This window comes from Mesoplodon mirus (assembly GCF_964341445.2).
Source record: "Mesoplodon mirus genome assembly, chromosome: 7".
Taxonomy (NCBI): Eukaryota; Metazoa; Chordata; class Mammalia; order Artiodactyla; family Ziphiidae; genus Mesoplodon; species Mesoplodon mirus.
The window spans coordinates 62,128,061-62,148,410 of NC_138983.1; the positions used below are offsets into that span (position 1 = coordinate 62,128,061).

At 46.2% G+C, this 20,350-nt stretch overlaps 1 protein-coding gene across 1 annotated transcript in view; it reads right to left on the reverse strand.

The window, feature by feature from the left end:
- SCUBE2 (signal peptide, CUB domain and EGF like domain containing 2) overlaps nucleotides 1–19,486 on the reverse strand; it is a 66,930-nt gene extending 47,444 nt beyond the window's left edge. Inside the window, exons 1-5 of the mRNA XM_082627121.1 lie at nucleotides 19,351–19,486; nucleotides 18,026–18,148; nucleotides 12,240–12,365; nucleotides 7,254–7,388; nucleotides 2,048–2,173 (exon numbers count right to left, since the gene is read on the reverse strand). Of these exons, the coding sequence (XP_082483247.1) occupies nucleotides 2,048–2,173; nucleotides 7,254–7,388; nucleotides 12,240–12,365; nucleotides 18,026–18,148; nucleotides 19,351–19,471 (631 nt within the window). The 5' untranslated portion in view covers nucleotides 19,472–19,486. The remainder of the gene's footprint in view (nucleotides 1–2,047; nucleotides 2,174–7,253; nucleotides 7,389–12,239; nucleotides 12,366–18,025; nucleotides 18,149–19,350) is intronic.
- Nucleotides 19,487–20,350: the final 864 nt, after the last annotated feature.

Consider the following 20,350-nt stretch of genomic DNA (forward strand, 5'->3'; position numbering starts at 1 on the left):
ATCACAAGAAGTACTAGGGCGTTTGGAAATGCTGTTACACTTTATGTCTGGAACAGACAATATTTAATTTGTATGTATATGTTAGGATTTCTCTCATCAGATTCCATGTGGATTAGTTAAAAGGGAGGGTAATCAGAGGAAATGATGACTCTTTGCACACAGTTAATGCAACATTAACCAATAATTACAAAGATTATGTATGAACACATTGATGACAAGCCAAGGGGGGAAAAAGCCAACTACAAAACTATCTATTCGTCAAACTCAACAGTGGTTACCTCTGGCAAAGGAAATGGCAAAGGAAAAGGGGGAAATGTTACATGTTTCTTTGGACTGTTTAAACTCTCACACAACCATTTTTAATTTTCTAATTTAAAAGAACTAAAAACATATTTGCGCTGTGAAAAAAAACTGTTCTGTTACTATAGCTGTGTAAAAACTGTGTACGCATATCAACAACAAAATAGGAGTATGAAAAAAGCAAAACAACTGATTGTGTGGTGGAATTCTGTATTTTTTCTTTATTATATCCTCAAGTTTTATAATATCTGAATATAACCTTATAATATTATTTGAGCAGTGATACCTTAAAAACGTTTTAAATTTTTTAAAGTAAGTTTTCAGGTATTCTACTGGCTCCCAAAAAGCTGTAAAATGCTGAGTGTCACTCCACAGGTGACTCTCCTGTAGAGACCTGGGTCCTCCTTTTGAAGACAGCTGGAGCCAGCCCCACTTTTAGGGGCCCTGTGAGGCTGTCAGAACCTGTTGTTGGTGATGGTAGCATCAGCCCTGGTTTGTCAGACTTTGAGGTTGCACTCTGGTTTGCGGTGGAGACAACAGAGAGGAGTCTCTCACTGACGAAACTGCCTCTCCTTCTCTTAACCACTGAGGTCTACTCACTGTAAACCATCCCCAGCAAACTGCAGGCGTCTTCTAGAGTGTCCATGACTTTGGGAAGAGTTCCTACAGGGAAACTCTCAGTGTTTCCTCTGGCGTAAATAGTGGTTTAGAAGCACCTTTAATGACCGGTTGTTTCCTATTATCCATTGGAGCTATTATTGTGTTTCTTCATCATGTGGCAGCTGCGTCTGGACTGTGTACACCATTCATTGACTCATCCATTAAACAAATGTGGATTGAGCACACCCAGGGGAAGACTGGGAGGCAAAAATAAGACAAGATCCCTGACTTGGTGGGGCTTGTAGCTGGGGAGACAGACACATAAATTCAACTCCAGATTCAACCCAATCGTGTGGTTGAATCAAACACACGATTCAACCCCAGAGTGCCACATGCTACCATCGAGGAATAAACAGCGCTATGGGAGCCAAAATACAAACTGGCCGCCTTGTCTGAGGCCATCGGGGAAGGCTTCTGAGGTTATGTAGCATGGCGACTAGGAGCACAAGCCTTACAGTTAGGCAGGCCTACGTGTGAACCCTACATTTGCCACTTACTTCCTGTGTGACCTTGTAGCTTTACCTTCTCCACGATTTTCTCCACTTAGCTCATAAGGTGGTGACTGTAAGAATTAAATGCAATATGGCACCTCTTTAGACAAGGCTTTGCACATAATAAATGCTCCCCCAGTAGCTATTATCTTTATCATGATTAGAAGTTAGGCAGGATATTAAAAACTGAGTGAGAATTCACCAAGCTAGGAAGGAAGGAAGGCTTGGAAAAGCCTTGGAGGCATGAAAGAATGGGGGCTTTCTCCAAAAGCCAGGAGTCTTGTGTCTGGAGAAAGGAGGCTGATGAGGCTTGTGTAAGAAGCAGGCACCAGGTACCAAAGAACTGCCAGATGAGGAAATTTGACTCTATTCTATGGGAACAGAGAGACCTGGCCCCCAACATTCACACTCCTTACTCCTGAGTGCTATTTCCTTCCGACTGGTTCTTTTAGAAAACATCATTTCCCTTCCCTACAGGAGATTACCCTCAATATCTCACGTGACTGCCTTCCCTGATGTTTCTGATGCTGGGCTGCACAAGACAACCTCTGGGGTAGGATGGTTCCCAGCACAGCTGTGTGCCAGTCTGTACTTACAGGTGCAGTCTCTCTGGTTCTTGGCCAGCTCAAAACCAGGCCTGCACTCGCAGGCAACGCTGCCCCTCGGGGCCTCCTTGCAGATGTGACTACAGCCGTGATTCTTATTCATGCAGCTCAGACCCTCTGCAAAAGAGCAGCACGCAGCCAGTGACCAGGTTGCAACAGAATCCTGACCCCGGGAGTGAGGCAAGGGTCTGGGGGGTGGGCCACAGACCTGCCTGCCTGGGTGTCCATCAGTCCCACGTTTTAAAAGAATACATCACTCAAATCAAGCCACATCATTTAACAAAGATATGAAAACTTTCTTATGTCACCCAAGAGATAGGATGTTTCAATTCCCCAAAAGAGGTAGGAGCTCTCCCAATACACTGAAAAGAAAGTACCCACCAGGAGGGAATTCCCTGGTGGTCCAGTGGGTAGGACTCCGAGCTTTCACTGCCGAGGGCCCGGGTTGAGTCCCTGGTTGGGAAACTAAGATCCCCCATGGCGTGGCCAAAAAAATTAAAAAAAAAAAAAAAAAAAGAAAGTACCCACCAGGAGCTCTCTGTTGGGTGTGGAATCAGAACCTGTGGACCACAGGAACATGTCCTCAGACTCTTATCTCTGCCATGTTGTTACCCATGCTGATCAAGAATACAAACAGAAAAGGAGAATCTCTCTACAAAAATCTGCAGATAGACTGATGAAGATTCCCAACCTTTTCACATATTCTTGAAGATGACTTTCAGAAAATTTCAACCCTCCACTCTACCCCCACCAAATCCACACTTTGGAGGTGACTGTGACTACCGTATTTCAGCATCACCCCATGGACACCTGCCCAGGGACCTCTCTTATGTGACCACCTTCAGTTAGTCCCTGGGCCCTCCCTCAGTGGGCTTGGAGGACAACAGCAGAGAGAACAGAGAGAGACCTCATATATGTGGTTTCCTTTTGCTGCTGTAAAATCCTTCTCAGGTATACTGTAATTTTCATTAGGCCCGATCTTGTGGTAAATGTGGTAGGAAACAGGGTTATTTTCCTGGATGGTTTAACATGCATCTAAATGATGGGGTCATAGCCAAGTAGACACCTGTGTGGTTTGCCACCATCAGGCCTCTTCTCAGTACCAATCCTTTAGGGGGCTCTGCCGCCTCCCAGCACTCTGAAGGAACCGTTATCAAACCCAAGAGTAACCTCAAAACCTCTTCTTGGTTTGTACATCATTAATAAGTACGTATTCATGTGATGCTTCTTTGCATTTGTGCAATGTTAACTCTAAAACATCTTCAAGAGTAGGGATTTTGTTCTCATTGATTCTCCACTAACAAGACATTTTCTAATACTGGAAGTGGCACTGTTTTAACATGAGTACAAAAAGCTTTCATTCAGCTTCACTAGGATCCAATACTGTTCCGTACTGTGCCCCTAAAACCTTAGCCAATTGGTTCTAATAAAGTCAAAAGTCATTTCTCTCCAGTTCTCACCATGGGGCCGTTGATCTGTGCTTAACTGGAATGATTGTTTTAATACAAACAGATGTCATTCCTATTCCAAAAGACAGAGCAACAGTTAATACATCCCATATCCTCTTAAAACTATCTTGTTTTTTATCTGACAGTTACAAGCTGTTTGAACTCCACCACTCAATCTGCTGGAAGTTGCTGGGATTCATTCACCCGTGCCAAGGGCTGCTGTCAATTAACACAGAAAGAAGCTTGCACGGGGTCAGTGGAAAGCTCTCTCTTTGCTCTGGCCGGTGACTTCTGAAGGCGTTATTTGCTCCCAGTAATAAGATGGCACAGAAGGTAAGAGCTGCCTCCAGAAGCAGTGTCCTGTCCTCCTAGGAAGGCCCAGCAAGCATTACCTTTGTAAGATCAGCAGAACATTTGAAATAATAGGGCCCAGGAGCACCCAAGGGTAAACGTAACAGTGCCCAAGAAAAGGCAGCAGTAACACCTGCGAGGTACACTCCTAAACAGGTCAGCTGCTTCTTCCTCTTCTTCTTTTTCATTCTGTTTACAAGTCTGTTCAGACATTTGCAAAGTGACCTTTACTGCCTCAGAGCAATCCATTTACACAAGAGATACTTTGTAAGAACTGACTGTGTGCCAGATACCATGGGGATACAAAGAAGTTGCCCCCTGATGTCATATCATATCAAGCAAGACCTAAAGTTACCAGGAGACATCGGAGGTTTAAATGGCTCTGGAAATGCTAAGGGCTTTTTAAGAGTTGACCCCGAAGCTTTTCACAGTCCCCTGGCTCAAAACAAGGTCACTGCTAGGGGTGGCAGATGGATCTGGTTCTGGCTATGGTTCTGGCTCCCCCAGAAACTGCCCTGGCAGGCCTGTTTCGGGTCGTTAGTTCACCAGGAAGGAAACAGCTCAGAAATGTGAGAAATATCCCATTCTGGTGGTCCGCAGGCTCAGGGTCTCACTGAAGAATATTTCTGGAAACCAAATAAAAGTATGCCTTGCAAATAGGGCAAGAAAAGGGGGAAACAGCCTCTGCTGAGAGCACAGCCTCTTCCTCACTAACCTGACACCTTCCTTACTACTCTAAAAAGGCAGCAGTGCAAACATCTAAAAATACTCTCGCAGCGGACAAAACAAAAGAGGAATGCTCATTTTGAGAGCCTGAGCTCCCATGAATAGGCACAAAGGCAGGCTGGGGTGGTGTGTCTCCCTCTAGCCTACCCCCATTACATGGGTGAAAACACACAGTCTCTTTATCAGAGCTTTGGGGTCTCTAAGGATGAAAAAAACACAATAGCTTGAGTTTCTCTCAGAATCAGCTATTAAGATCCCCTATATTAAAGAACATTTAGTAAATAATTATTAAAAACAACAACAGCTACACTAGAAAATACTAGCTTGCGGTGTTTACCTTCTTTCAACCATCTTCAGAGTATCAGCTATGGGTTTTAACGTCTACTTTAATACAGTTTCTAAGGGTTTAATGTGCACATCAAGGAGGAAACCCTACAGTAACACTGTTTACAGATGGCTCTATTTGAAGAGTTAAAACCCTAGGATGGAAGGGGGCGGCTGCAGACCTCTCCAATCTGCTGGCTCACGCTGCCATGAATTTGCCCAGCAATCAGGTTGAAACACAACAGAAATCACAGAGAGTGCTTCCAGACCACAACTCAAATTCTTGTATTTTGGTTTTTAGCTCCAGACAAATATGCTCATTTTAAATACTCTTCAGGGGTTCTAAGAATGTCTGAATCGTAGAAAATTTAGAAAACACAAATTGCGGAAAGGAACTGCTCTTGTATTTACTCCTGGTATGAGGAGCCCGTGTCTGTAATCAGTCTGGGGGGCTTGGAGCCTTGTCCAGTCTGGGACAGGAGAAAGGGGCTGAGCCACTGCTCTGGAAGAGTGAGGGTAAGAGGTGATCTTAATCACCGAGAGTGGCTTCGTGAGTGGTGGGACCCGTACTGGGGGTGTTCAAGCCCTGGCTTGACCTACAGGGCGCCACCCCCCTCCCCACTGCCTGAAGAGAAAGCCAGAGTGACTTTCCAGGAAGCAGCTTTGAGTAACCAAAAGGGAGAGGCCCTGAGATCCAGATCATTCGTGCTGCTGGCATCTTAGTTCAGCCTCTGACCAGAGGCAGAGCTCACCCAAGAGTCCAGAGAACCCTGGCAGGAAAGTGAAAATGAAACCTAACTGCTACTTAATCAAGGGCCACACATCTGCATGAGATAAGAGATCCACCTGATTAGGGTCGGAGTCTATGACCACCCAGCTTCCACACTGACAATGAGCAGGCTTGGGGAATAAGAGCATCCGACTCCCCATTTCCCTGACCCTTCTTTTTAGTACCCAAACAGACCTTCTGGTTAGGGATAAGAAAGGGCCCATGATTCTTGGAAAATGAGGCAAAAATCATCTTCCACAAAGAAACCCTTGAAAAATCATTAAAACCACCACGATTAAAACAATAAATCTAAAAATCTACAAATAGAAGAAGAACTGAAAATCACCACATTCTTAAGTTATGAGGGTGAATACGCAGCACATGCCAAAAGGAATTAATAGTCTAGGATTTTGGGCACTTCCCTTAAAAACAGGCACAGGCAACCTTGGGAGACATACAGCCATCAAAATGTGGTTCTTTGGGGACTTCCCTGGTAGCACAGTGGTTAAGAATCCACCTGCCAATGCAGGGGACACGGGTTCAAGCCCTGGTCTGGGAAGATCCTACATGCCGCGAAGCAACTAAGCCCGTGCGCAACAGCTACTGAGCCTGCGCTCTAGAGCCCGCAAGCCACAACTACTGAGCCCGTGAGCCACAATTGCTGAGCCCGCGAGCCACAACTACTGAAGCCTGTGCCCCTAGAGCCCGTGCTCTGCAACAAGAGAAGCCACCACAATGAGAAGCCCGCGCACCGCAATGAAGAGTAGCCCCTGCTCACCACAACTAGAGAAAGCCTGCACGCAGCAACAAAGACCCAACACAGCCGAAAATAAATAAATAAATAGAATTTTTTTAAAAATGTGGTTCTTTGGCTTAAGAAAGAGCAGAGAATTAAAAGCACATCACTGAGTTCAAAGTGGCTGATGGGCCACAGGTACTTAATTCCTCTCCCTCCTGAGAATCCACTGAACTAATAGAAGAATAAAATAGGTATAAACTCAAAGCAGAGAGAACGAGCCATCAGAGGAGAAGAATTTTCTGCACATTTATGGAGGAATGGTAAATGACAAACAACATGGGTGAAGAAAACCATAGTATAGAGACACCCAGTCTGGGGAGGGGGTCCACCTGGCCCCTGGAATCCCAGAAGCTCAGAGTTCAAAAACGCAAAACACAGGGAATGCCAGGTCTTGCTGAAAACAGGGCAGTTCACTGAGTCTCCAAAGGAAAGCTCCAGCCCCTCCGTCCCCCAAAAATGTGCTGTGGTTTCCAGCACCTTTCTGAAAAACTGGGCAGATCATCCATTGCATTTCTCCTGAGACGTCTAGTCATGTTTGAAATGTACTCCATTTAGAGATTAGAATCAGAGAATGTGAGAGTTTGAAGAGACCTCAGAGCTCACCCAGTCCAACACACTTTTTTAGCAGGGTGAGAAAGGTGCAGCTAAAATAACCTGCCCACTTGTCCTCAGGCCTCCAGGCTTTCTAAACCCTGTGCTTCCCCTCTAGAGCCTTTGAGGATGGGGGTGGGGGATTCTCAGATGTGACCCTGCCCCCTGCCCCCAGCCGAGCAGAGCTACCTTCTGAGCGGTGAATGCACGTGTGCTGATTGTCACTCAGGAAAAACCCCTCCTTGCAGCGGCACTCGTAGCTTCCCATGACGTTGACACAGGTGTGCTGGCAGCCGCCATTGTTCTCCAGGCACTCGTCCACATCTGGAGGGGGAGAAGGTTTAGCCTTTGCTTTTGTGACTGCTTCACACACCGCCCCACCCACCACCACCCTGCCCCGGCAGCCCAGGGGCTCCTGCTAAGCAGAGACGAGGTCTCTCGTCAGGTCCTTGCATCACAGAAGCTCTCAGAACTGAAGCCAGTGGGGCAGCAGGTAATTAATCCAGCCCTCATGGGTCTAGAGCTCCCTTAAATAGGCCCTCCACCTGGACACCTGGATAATCAGTTCAGTAAGTATTTATTGAACACCTTCTCTTTCCTAAGCACCATGCTAGAGAAGACAATAAAACACAGATGAGTAAGATCGAATTCCTTTGCTCTGGAGCATCTCCTTCAGCAGAGGGAAAGAGACAACTGTACAAGTAATCGTGAGATAAGGTAAATGGTGGTACAAAGGAAAGAAGTCACCTCTGGCTGTGGGTATCGGGATGGGTTTTATGGAAAAGCTGATGAAGGTATGAGCTCTGCAGTGTTTCTTCCATTTTAAATCAGGAGAAGGGATTCTAGGCAAAAGAAAGGGTGTGAGCATAGTACGAAGGCTGGGAGGCACAGAGTATGTTTAGATAACAGAGTGTTATTCAGTTTGGCTGAAGCACGGTACATGCAGGGAAGTTACAAGAGACAGAGCTGGGAAGATAGACTGGGTCACACTGCAGAGGACCTTGAATAGCAAAGAAGTTCCTGCTTCATTTGAGAGGCAACTGGGAACCCTTGGAGCAGGGTGACATGGTCAGCCCCTCGTGTTGGGAAGGATAAGGCAGCAGCTGAGGGAAGGACACGGGGAAGGGGAAGAATTGAAAGCCTGGAAGTCCAGCTTCACACGTTTGCCTGAAATAGCCACGGCTGGTGCTAGGAGGGGACCGGACCTGGGGCCTGGCAGTGGGGATGCCTAGGATGGAAGAAATAGAAGGGGGCTGTGGACAAGGTGCCATGTGGACATGGGGTGAGGTGGCTGAGAAACATGGGGAAGACCAGTGCTGGGTACAGAATTGGGTGTGGAGATGTGGTTGGTCCCCAGCAGGGCAGGGAGGTGGGAAGTGTGAGATGCTGACATTCAGGGCTAGCTCCAACAGGCTGTGGGAAGCCTGAGCCTGGTGTAAAGACAGCCTTGAAAACCACTTACTTGTGGTGTCCCAATAAAGTGGTGGATGCAGATGAGAAAGTCAAAGGCAGGAGTGTAGGAAGGAAGAGAAGGGGAGAGAAAGGAGATGGCCAGAGGTAGGATGTGGAGAACACCATGGGTAGCAGGAGACAGCAGGAGCCCCAGAAAAGGAGCCATCAGCAGGGAGGGAGGGAGCCTCGCCCCAGTGCTATGCCCCCAGGGCAAGGTTAGGGGACCTTCCTTCCACTGCGTCACATACTACCTTGTGCGCGGCTCCATCAATACACTTACCACCATGCATTTTCAAAATCTTTTTTTTTTAATTTGTACCTTTTGACTCCTCAAAATCTTTTACTTATGCATCTCCACTAGCTTGCAAACTCCTTGAGGACAGATTTTTACAGATTTTTTTTTAAATTTAGCATAGCCCTGGAACCTGCAGGCACATATTAACTCTTCAATGCATGAACAAACAAGCAGGAGAGCACAGCATCACCAGAGTTAAAGAAGAGTAAAATTCTAGAAAAATCTCAGACATGACAGAAGCTCAAGGAGAAGGCTGATGTAAAAGCAATTTATTTTCTCTAGCCCTGACTTCCCATGTGCCTGTCACTAGCTCCTGGGGGCATCTGTATCAAGAACATTTACATTTAAATATCTGTTATCTGGTTTCAAGCTTCAGATTTTACAGTCATCCGTCCTCCCACACTACCCAGCAGATGTCTTTCTAAACTGATGGGACTTAAGCCATCCCCTGAAGCCTAACAGACTTGCCCTTCTCTGTGCCAAAGGGTGAAGGGAGCACATTCCAGAGGGTGAGATGTGCTGGAACACACCTGGCCCCGCTGTTCCACAGCGAGGCCTGGGGTGAGCAGGAGAGATGTTTCCCTGAACACCAAATCCTGGCCTGGTTCTAAGTAAAGGTGTGCTCCTCTATGAGCTGCACCGCCCCACCCTGTGTTTAACCCACTATTCCTTTTCTCCAAAGCAATTAGAAATGTATCAAGTTGGGTGATGCACTCTGATTGAATTAATACAAAAGTTCACATGCACAAATGTGTATCACTAGGCTGGTGAGTTTCTGCAGAATGTAAAACAGCGTTTTACAACCCTGTTTGCATGTTAGAACCCTGATGTCCGGACCCCACCTCCTAAGACACTGATCTAACTAGCCTTGGATGAGACCTGGGCAGTGGTGTCATTTTAAACTTCTCAAGTGATGCCAATGTGCTACAGGACCTAGTAGCTATGTTGTGCTCCCAGACATTCAATAAATAGAAGCTGAATTCAGGTGGGCTGAGCTGTGTGGAAGAGCTTCATTTTGTTTTTCAGGCTCACAGGCACCCAGGATCTCCGAGCACTCTGGGTCTAGTGCCAGAGCTAAGTGGTGTCTGTACTCTGCATATCCTGGCTAATATATCAGCAGCTAATTGTGCAGTCAAGGGGCCGGGGAGAGGTAAGGGTCATCCCAGAGAACACAGGAAACTGTCCCTCCTAAAAAATTTAGGCTCTGAGTCTGTCATACAGAGTGAAGTAAGTCAGAAAGAGAAAGACAAATACTGTATGCTAACACATATATATGGAATTTAAGAAAAAAAAATGTCATGAAGAACATAGGGGTAAGACAGGAATAAAGACACAGACCTACTAGAGAATGGACTTGAGGATATGGGGAGGGGGAAGGGTAAGCTGTGACAAAGTGAAAGAGCGGCATGGACATATATACACTACCAAATGTGAGGTAGATAGCTAGTGGGAAGCAGCCGCATAGCACAGGGAGATCAGCTCGGTACTTTGTGACCGCCTGGAGGGGTGGGATAGGGAGGGTGGGAGGGAGACGCAAAAGGGAGGGGATATGGAAACATATGTATATGTATAACTGATTATATTTGTTATAAAGCAAAAAAATAAAATTAAATTAAAAAAAAAAAAAATTTAGGCTCTGAGCTCCTCTCTTGTCACAAAATGCTTCTGCTCTTTCAAGTCCAAATGGCAGCGAAGTCTCTGTGTGTGCTGGTCCTGCTCTTCTCAATGTACCACTGTATTTTCTCATGCCTTCCTTTTCATAGAATCCTTAGCCCCTTCAGATATACTCAGTGGATATACTCAGGGTTTTTCTCCAAGGCAGACCCTTGCTACCAAACCCACAGAGACCCCAAAGAGGGGAAATGGAGATACTCTGCTGAAATACCTGTGTTAGCATCCAGGCCAGGAAGGACTTGGGGCCTCAGGCCTTTACTCCAAACCACCCCCACCCAAGCTGGCCCAGGTCCTTAACTCTTGGAAGTGTCCACTTTTTGTTCTTAGGAAGCTCATACTTCCTCCAAGCTGTGGGTTTGGGCACAACTGTGATGACTGGGTCTTCCATCAAATACAAATCCTCAAAATGCCATTGGTTAATCAAAGGGAAATGAGTGATTTCCCCTAGAAAATGGTTTTTAAAAAAACCCCACACTGTATGCTTCTCAACAAATTACACAATAAAAGTGATTTCTTTCTTTTTTAAAAAGTTTTTAATTAATCTCAATTTATTGCTGCTCTCAGGATTGTCTCTCTAATGTGTCTTTTTGTGGTGCTAATGGCCTAGAAAGTCTGCAGAAGGGTTAGTGACTCCCCAGCCCTCAATCCATTCTTCCTGATAGCTGCAGACTTAGAAGGCCAAGCGGTCTGACCAGTGCTTGACCTCTCACACAGGGCTCAGACAGGAAGGGACAGAGGCTACATCAGGAGGGGGCTCCAGGTGACATGATAAAGGTCATATCAGGGCTTAGTCCCAAATACTCTCCTTCCCCAACACGAAAAATACAAGTTCTGCCTGTACTCATTTAGTGACTTTTATGCTGATCTCAAAGCATTTGATCAAGTGGCCATTCCCACTGCACAGCAAGGGAGCATCTGAATAGCTGTCCCCACAGAGCCAGGGCCTGGCTCAAGCTGCTCCTTGGTTAGCCAAGTGGATATAAGTGGGTCAGCCACATGAAGGATCATCAGTGTCAAAGGAATCTGACGCCATCTGGGTCCCATGTCCTCCTGTACCACTGCTAACACCAGTCTTAAAGTGCAAACAGACCACAAACACTTGCCTTCCAGGTGTGCTGCATCTTCTAAGACCATCCAACATTCAACCCTATCCAACTGCTTGCTATTTTTAAATTCTGTTTTATTCCTGGCATAAGGAACCAATGTAAACAATACTCTTTGCAGTCCCTAACTCAGAGACTGAAACTCCAACAGATGTTTCTGGTTTGTGGAATACTAGGAGGATGTTAATGGAAGGTTTCTATTTGAATTTCTCTCTCTTTTAAGAAAAAAGAGGAGGGTCTACCTGGCTGAGATCCAAGCACACATGTGGAATCTTCAGGACAAGTAGTTTTACATGATTCTGGAAGAGAGACACTTACCATTGAAGAAATGGTTATAAGTCAAGACCCTTTTAACACAAGACCAAAGATCTTAAAGGTAACAAGTCAATGGCAGAAAATCAATAAGTAGTAATATCAATGTCCACCCACCTCCTTGGACTAATGGAGGATTTATATTATGAATGATCACATAAAAACTAAAATACTTAACCTGGTTTTCTATCAGGGAGTGTGATTTCTAGGCAGCCAGAAAACAAAGGTCTTTGATCCCATTTTTCTTTTAATGAGTATGTTTTTGTCAAAGAAAAGAAAGGGTTGGAGGTGCCGGAGGGTAGGTAAAGGAGAATTACCATTTCCAACCATTTTCCTTACCAAGACAATTATGACCGTCATGAGCCAACATGAAGCCATCAAAACAAGTGCAGCGATAATTGCCGGGAATGTTCAAACAGTCATGGACACAGCCTCCATTGAGTTCATTTTCACATTCATCAATATCTGAGGAGTAAAACAGAAGTAAACCACACAAGCACTATTTCTTTAGTGTGGAGAAATATGCATTTACCTTTTATTTTATTTATTTTATTTTTTTTGGCTGTACGCGGGCCTCTCACTGTTGTGGCCTCTCCCATTGCGAAGAGCAGGCTCCGGACGCACAGGCTCAGCGGCCATGGCTCACGGGCCCGGCTACTCTGCGACATGTGGGATCTTCCCGGACCGGGGCACGAACCCATGTCCCCTGCATCGGCAGGCGGACTCTCAACCACTGCGCCACCAGGGAAGCCCTGCATTTACCTTTTAATTAGCCATCCCACATCTAGCAATCTCCAACAACAGAAAAATAAATATGCATAAGGTTATTCGCTGCAGCATTTGTAATTACAAAATATTGGAAATGAACTAAATGCCCATGAACAGCAAGCAGTTGAAGAATTAAGGTACATTTACTTGGTGGAATACTATGCAACTGTTAAAAAGAAACAATGAGATAGATCTCTATGAACTGATTTGGAGTGATTTCTAGAATATACTAATAAGTAAAAAAAAAATCAAAATGCAAAAGAGTATCTGTAGTATGTTATCTTCATGTAAAAAATAAGGAGGTACACACACACACACACACACACACACACACACAAAATTCCAGCATGCTTTTTTTGCAAAACTTGACAAACTTATCTTACAATTTATATGGAAATGCAAAAGACTCAGAAGAGGGAAAACAATTTTGAAAAAAGGAGAACAGATTTGGAGGATTTTCACTTACTATAAAGCTACAGTTATCAAGACAGTGTGTGGTACAGGCATAGAGGCAGACAAATAGATCACTGGAACAGATCAGAGTCCAGAAATAAACCCTTATATTTATGGTCACTTGATTTTAGACAAAAGTGCTAAGGCAATTTATTGGCAGAAATGATAGTCTTTTCAACAAATGGTGCTGAGACAGTTGGATATCCATATGCAAAAAAGGTTGATTTAGGCCCTTAACTCAGACGATACACAAAAATAAAAAAATGCATTAGAGACCTAAATGTAAGAGCTAAAACTAGAAAGCTTTTAAGAGAAAATATAAAACTTTCATGAGAAAATCTTTGAGACCTTGGGTTAGGTAAAGATTTTTTAGATACAACACCAGATACAACACCAAACACACAATCCATAAATCTAAAAATTAATAAGTTGGACTTTGTGAAAATTTAAAACTTTTGTACTTCAAAAGACATTAAGAAAATGAAGAGAAGTCACAAATTGGTAGAAAATATCTGCAAATCACATACCTTATAAAGGGCTTATAAAGAACTCTTACAATTCAATAAGAAGACAAAAAACCCAACTTTAGAATGGGCAAGAGATTTGAATCGACATTTTACCAGAGACAGTATGCTAATGGCTAATAAGCACATGAAAAAAATGTACATCATTAATTATTGGAGAAATTCTAATTATAATCCAATGAGATACCATTTCACACTCCCTAGAACAGTTATAATAAAAAAGACAGACAGGGCTTCTCTGGTGGCGCAGTGGTTGAGAGTCCGCCTGCCGATGCAGGGGACATGGGTTCATGCCCCGGTCCGGGAAGATCCCACATGCCGCGGAGCGGCTGGGACTGTGAGCCATGGCTGCTGAGCCTGCGCGTCTGGAGCCTGTGCTCCGCAACGGGAGAGGCCACAACAGTGAGAGGCCCGCGTACCGCAAAAAAAAAAAAGGAACACAGAGAGAAACAAATGAACCTAACTGTACTGTAAATGAGTAACACACCACACTGAAGGGGATGGGGAAGAAAAGTACTAGCCTAAGTATGTTTGAAAAATAGTCGCTTGACTGGATGTTATAAAGCCAAATATAAAAATAGTTGTATACAAATACTGTACCCTAATTATTAAATCCATTTTACTCCCAGGATTATAGAGTAGTAATTCTGTAAATACTTTATGTGTATACTGGGATTGAACAAATAGGTGCATATATTGCAGATAATGAGAGCCAGGTTTCTCACTGTTGGAGAAAGAAGTTATGAATAAGCCAAGAAGGAGGTTAGAATAAATCCTGTGATACTGTTTTGGAATCTGAAGTATCAGTGTAACTCACTGTTTTTAATATATATATAGAAATGGATAGATACAAGGAATAAAAATAGATAAGTGTGTATGTGTGGGTTAGTATACATACATATATTTCCTAGCTCTGTCCACTGAGAGGGCCTAGGAGGAATGACATCCCAGTAACAATGAAAACACCAAGCATCCAGATCTTGGTTTCTATACATCGTTTTCCAATAAAAGGAAAACCAGTGCTCCCGGAGAAGTAATTGATTCCAGGGCTGGGGAGGGGAAAATACAGGTTGAGGCTGGAGCATTTTGTGGTACCAGAAAATTAGGAATTTCTCAAAAAAGGATGGAGGCATGTCAACAGGACACAGGAGACCATGTGAAGGAGCTCCCAATGGCTAAAGCTGGAACAACTTGAGCCAAAAATAAATAACTATATAATTAAATAAATACCCATGAGTCCATACTGGCATAAATACATAAACACATAAATCAATGCATAAATAAATGGGGGAGGAGGGACAGATCTTCCTTACAGAAGAATCCCAATTAATAGATGTGTAAGAAACTAGAGAAACACAAAATTACTGAGAGTCACATATCACAGTAATAACTGTTGCAGGCAAGATCCACAGTTGGATGCTAAAATCAGCATAGGCTGAAAGTATCTGCCCCGATATATATATATATAAAATATATATATATAAAGGGGAAAAAATAGTAACTCTGTAGTGGAGAAACCCAGAATACACCATTTTAACCAGATGATCAAGATTAACATCACCTGTAGTGGGAATGTTGACATCATGTGCCCCAGATGTGATGCACTGAAAAGCACACAATAGCACTTCTGTAGCAGCTTTGCCGAAAGCTTCACTGTTGTATTACTACAAATGCGTAGCCTCAATTTTATTGAGAGAAGACATAGGACATTCTCTTATCGCGTCAGTTCCTACCATACTACTTCTCATCATGTGAAAACATAAGGCCGACAAAAGAACTGAACAGTACTCATCAATGTGTCACTGCCATGAAAGACCAGGAAAGACTGAGGAACTGTCACAGAATGGAAGAGACTAAGGAGACAACAGTTAAATGTAATGTGGGACTTTGAGTTGGATTCTGGAAGAAAAAAAATAGAAAAACTGATAGGGAAAAACTGGTGACATTTTAGTAAGTCTATAGTTTAGTTAACAATATTGTGCCAGTGTTAATTTCCTGGTTTTGATACTGTACGATGGTTATATAAATTGTTAACATTAGGGTAAGATAAGTGACAGACATATGTGAAGAATTCTGCACTAGTTTTGCAAATTTTCTGAAATCTAAAATTATTTCAAAATAAAAAGTAAAAAAAAAAAATACAAAGGCCAAGTCTAGATTCATCCCTATTAAACCTGATTCAGTTCCTTAAACTGAGAAATAAGGACCATATAATTAATATTGACCACTGAAACATCCCCTCCCCAAAGTCTGGGATATAAGCAAAGATCATTTAGCATAAAACATCATTTACCTAAAGCCACTTCTGAATCACATTATTTTAAAAATACTTATTCAGGGCCCATACTTTCATTTTTCCAACATTTTGGCAGAAGAAATTTGTGGAGGATAAAATTCTGTTCATTCTGAGCAAACCCGTTCCCATCCTTGAACTTAAATAGGGGCAAGTGACTTCGGTGATAATCACAACACAAATGATACCACAGATTGGACCCAAGAGGCTTAAAAACTAATAAGCCAGGAAATACACATAAAAGAGTTACATCTTTGAATATCTATATTTTTGAATCTTTGCAATCCCCATTTTCTTTCCTTTTCCTTCCTGGAAGAAAGTTTCCATTTCTGGATCCCTGTACCAGAAATCCAAACTAAACAGGGTCATCCTTATTCACTAGGTTTATAAACACTACAAGTATTCAAAAGATCAAATCCTTCTTAACAGGGAGAATATATGCTCTCTGTTAATAGTGATTACCTGTGGATAAACAGGAAGGTCCTTACTTTTCTATTTTATACATTTTTGTATTGCTTTGTATTGACTTTCTATAACAATAATCACATATTATTTTAAAACCAATTTAAAGGTATAAAAGCAGTGATGCCAGTCAATCATTAATTATTTTAAACTAAATAGTAGACTTTTCACTCTAAACTGTTAGCAATTCAATTTCATTTGTGATAAGCCAAACCTAACAGCTAAGAATAACCAAACTTTTGCCACTTGTCATTCAACATTATTTACTAAACAAGTACTTTATCCAAAAGAAAACTTGGCATGGTTTCTACCCCCAGAGAGCATACAGTGACTGAAGGTCACAGTGAAAAAGTGAACATTTTTTACCCCAAACAGGGTACCAACATGTGTGAATTCCAGTACTGTAAATAGAATATTTGATACGGTGAGGATGTGGTATGGAGGAACTGGCAGAGAGATGTTTCAGAGAGAGTACTCTTTTGGCCTCCCATGATGTAGGGCAGATAGAGAGAGAGATAGCTGTCTGTCTCTGGGAAAATATGAGCCTGAAGAAACAGAAGGGCTTTATGGATGGACCACCAATTCCACTTGCCACAAACCTGACCAGGAGCACGTCTCCTTTGATAGGAGAGGCAGGAGTTTTGCTCCTCCTGCACAAAGGAGACCATAAATTTATTAGGATTTCTCACTCAACCAAAGAGGGACACCAGGAGGCTGCGTGAACAGCAGAGACGTGGGGTCAGGGACAGAGCTAGAGTGGGAATCTGACTTTTTTTCACCTGCCGGCTAATTGTGTGATCATGCCCACAACCCCTTTCCTGATTCCCCTGAGCCTCAGTGTCCCCATCAGTAACATGAGGGAGAGGATTGGCTCAGAGCTCCCTGAAGAGCCATGCCAGCTCCAACATGCCACAGTTTCCATGCCCCAAGCAGCCTCTTCCTATGAGAGTCCAGTCTGCAGCTAGTTCTCAATGACACTGAGCTAATCCCCCGCGGCCCAGAACACAAAATGGCAAAGTCCAGACTTCAGGCTCCCAGATCTGGAGCTCTAAGGGCTTAAAATATCCCTCCACACATCTTTCCAGGGCCAACTTGCAGCTCCAAATGAGGCAGGCTCCTGGTGCAGCTCTAAAGCTTGGCAGGTCACAACGCCAAACCACCAGAAGTCAAGGACAAGATAGAGCCACCAGAACCTCAGGGGAGGGCAGGACTCTGGCACTCAGACTTCAGAGCAAGGGTGCTGCCCCAGGGAGGAACAGGATCAGCACAGGATCAACCCTGTTCTGGCAAGCATGGCTCTCCTGATCAACATGGCTGTTGACTTTCTGCCCCCAAACTGAGTGGGACCAAAAGATACTAAAGCAGCTCTTTTCCTTTGCAGAAGCTAGACAAAAGGACATTTCAGAGCCAGATAAAACTGTATGATCAGCTCTCGGGAAGACCTGATGTTCCCTGTTTTTTAAGGAGGATCTGACATGTAATTCAGAGAGTAGGTGATGTGACCCGGGGTGGGGGTGGGAGGGCTGTTGAAGCACTTTTACCAACGCAAGTGGCCACGACAAGAGCTGAGGAGGTAGGGAGCTTCCCCTGCTGGCCCACCCACTGCTGGTCCCCAAGTCACTTACCCTCACACTGCCTGCCCTCCCCTTGGTAGCCAGGCCTGCAGGAGCACTTGTAGGAGGTGGGTGTGTTCTGACACAGGGCATTGGTGTGGCAGTCATCTAGCCCCTGGGCACACTCGTCCACGTCTGCAAAAGAGCACAGCAGTTCCTGATATGCTGCCCCAAGCCCTGGTGACCTGGCCTTGGCCCCTCTCTAGCATCATCTCCCACCAGCCCATCCCACTTCATGCCTCACCAGATAAACTGCTTGGGAGCCCCTGGGATGAAGTGGACCATGTCCAGGCCCCTGTTTCCAGGCACAGCCTGTTCCCTCTGACTGGGATACCCTCTCCACTGGCCTTCACGACTCAGCTCAAATCCACCTCCTCTAGGAAGCCTGCCAGGACCCCAGAGTGTAGGTGAGGTGTCCCCCAGAATATGCTCACATATCACATTGTCACTGTTTTCCTGCCTGCCTCCCCATCTAGATGGTGTCTTTATTACAGATTGGACCTGTGTCCCTGAGGCAAAGCACAGTGCCTGGCACATGAGTAGGCGATGGTAAAGGCCTGCTGAAGGAAAGAGCAAGTTGGCAAAAATGCTCTGAAAACTGAGCAGTGTCTGTCGGCTTTCTCAGGGTTTGGGTATCGGGGGAAAGCTCACCCTGGGCTCTGAGAACACCATCCTGAACCCTCCGACCATGCAGAGAGGTAATGGTGCCCCCCTCCACCCCTTCACCGCTGACCACCCTCTCAACCTGGAAACCGGCCTTGGCAGAAGCCTTTCCTTGGCTGATACCCTTCCAGGATGTTAATTAAAAACAAAAGAGTTTTGAAAGTATTCCAAGTCCAGTTAGTGCACAACGGGTATTCCCAGATTCTCAAGCAGCAGCTGTTCCACAGACAGAAAAATCCCTGGAGCCGACCCTGAAGCCCCCAGGAGAGCTTCCCGGCCCCAGAAGAAAGGAGCGCGGCTGCCATAACCTCACTTTGGACTGCGGCCGGACCCCTCAGTTTCCCCATCTCCGCAAGGAGACTCCAAAGCCCTGCTCCCCGCTCAGCCCTCGCGAGTCTGCCCAGCAGGCGCTCCCCAGGGATCGGGGCGGGAACTGTCATCAGCCCCGGGTCCGAGGCCGGGCCGCGCACTCAGGCCCTGGGCCTCTGGCCCGCGCGGTGGCAGCGCCTCTGCCTGGCCTGCGGGTGCGGCCCCAGGGGAAGGGGGGCCACGCGGAGCTCCGCAGCCGAGCCCCGGCCCCGCTCGCCCTGGGCGCCCCGCGAGGGGCACGGGACCCCTTCTCGGCGCCCTCCCTGCCCGCTGTGCCAGGTGCGCCCCCGCGGCCGGACACTCACCCTCTGGCGGCCCCGCGGCGCGGCCCCAACCGGGCGGGACGGCCGCCGTCAGCAGCAGCGGTAGCAGCAGCGGCAGCAGCGCCCGGGCCGCCCAGGGGCAGCCAAGGCCCGCGACCCCCATGGAAGGCGCGGCGGCTGCGGGCAGAGACGGCGGAGCGCGGGCGGCGAGCGCGGCGGCGGCTCCGGGAGGTGTGTGCGGGCGCCTTGCCCGCCGCGCTCTGACACCCCCGGCCCGGCCCCGCCCGGCCCCTGAGCCCCGGCCTCATTTTCACACAGTCCTCCCCGGGCCGCCCCTCCCGGCCCCCTCCCTTCCCCCTCCCGGCCGGGGCGGAGGGGGCGCGGCCGCGGTGGCCAGAGGACTGCTGTCAGCCTGGCGGGGGCGGACCCGGCGGGCCGCGAGGCCCCCGCCGCGCAGGCCCCCGCCGCAAACTCGCTGCTCCCGCACCGCCGCGGCGCTCCGGCCCGCGGAGAGCCTCGTGCTCCGCCCGTTCGCGGCGTCCTCCAACCTGACCCGGTCCCTCTTGTGAAGACAAACAGCACTTCTACCCTGAAATACTCGGACACGGGGCACCCAGAAAGTGTCCTGTGTAGCTCAGAGTCCTATAGTCCCCAAACCCCAAAACCACCTATAGGGCTTACCCATCTCTCCACTTAGGAGGGGGAATGTGGATGGAATGAAAGTGATTCCACAGACTTCGGATCCTCAAGAGAACTCAGCGGAGAGGGTGAGCCCAGCTTCTCTGCTCACCTCAGCACACACTGTCTACACCCTTCTCCGTTCTGCCCAACCCAGGCCTTCTCTGATCCCCTGCCCCCAAGTCCTGGGAGGACAGTGGCCCACTTGTCCCCCCATGGGGCACTGCTGAGACTGTACGTCTCTGGCACAGTGCTGGGCCCAGAAGCACAGCACAAAGTGTTCATTTCACTGAAAACCGGTTAAATGTATCTTCAGAGCAGCTTAAAGGTGAAGGAAAAGGGGGCCAGAATGTCAAGGGTGAGC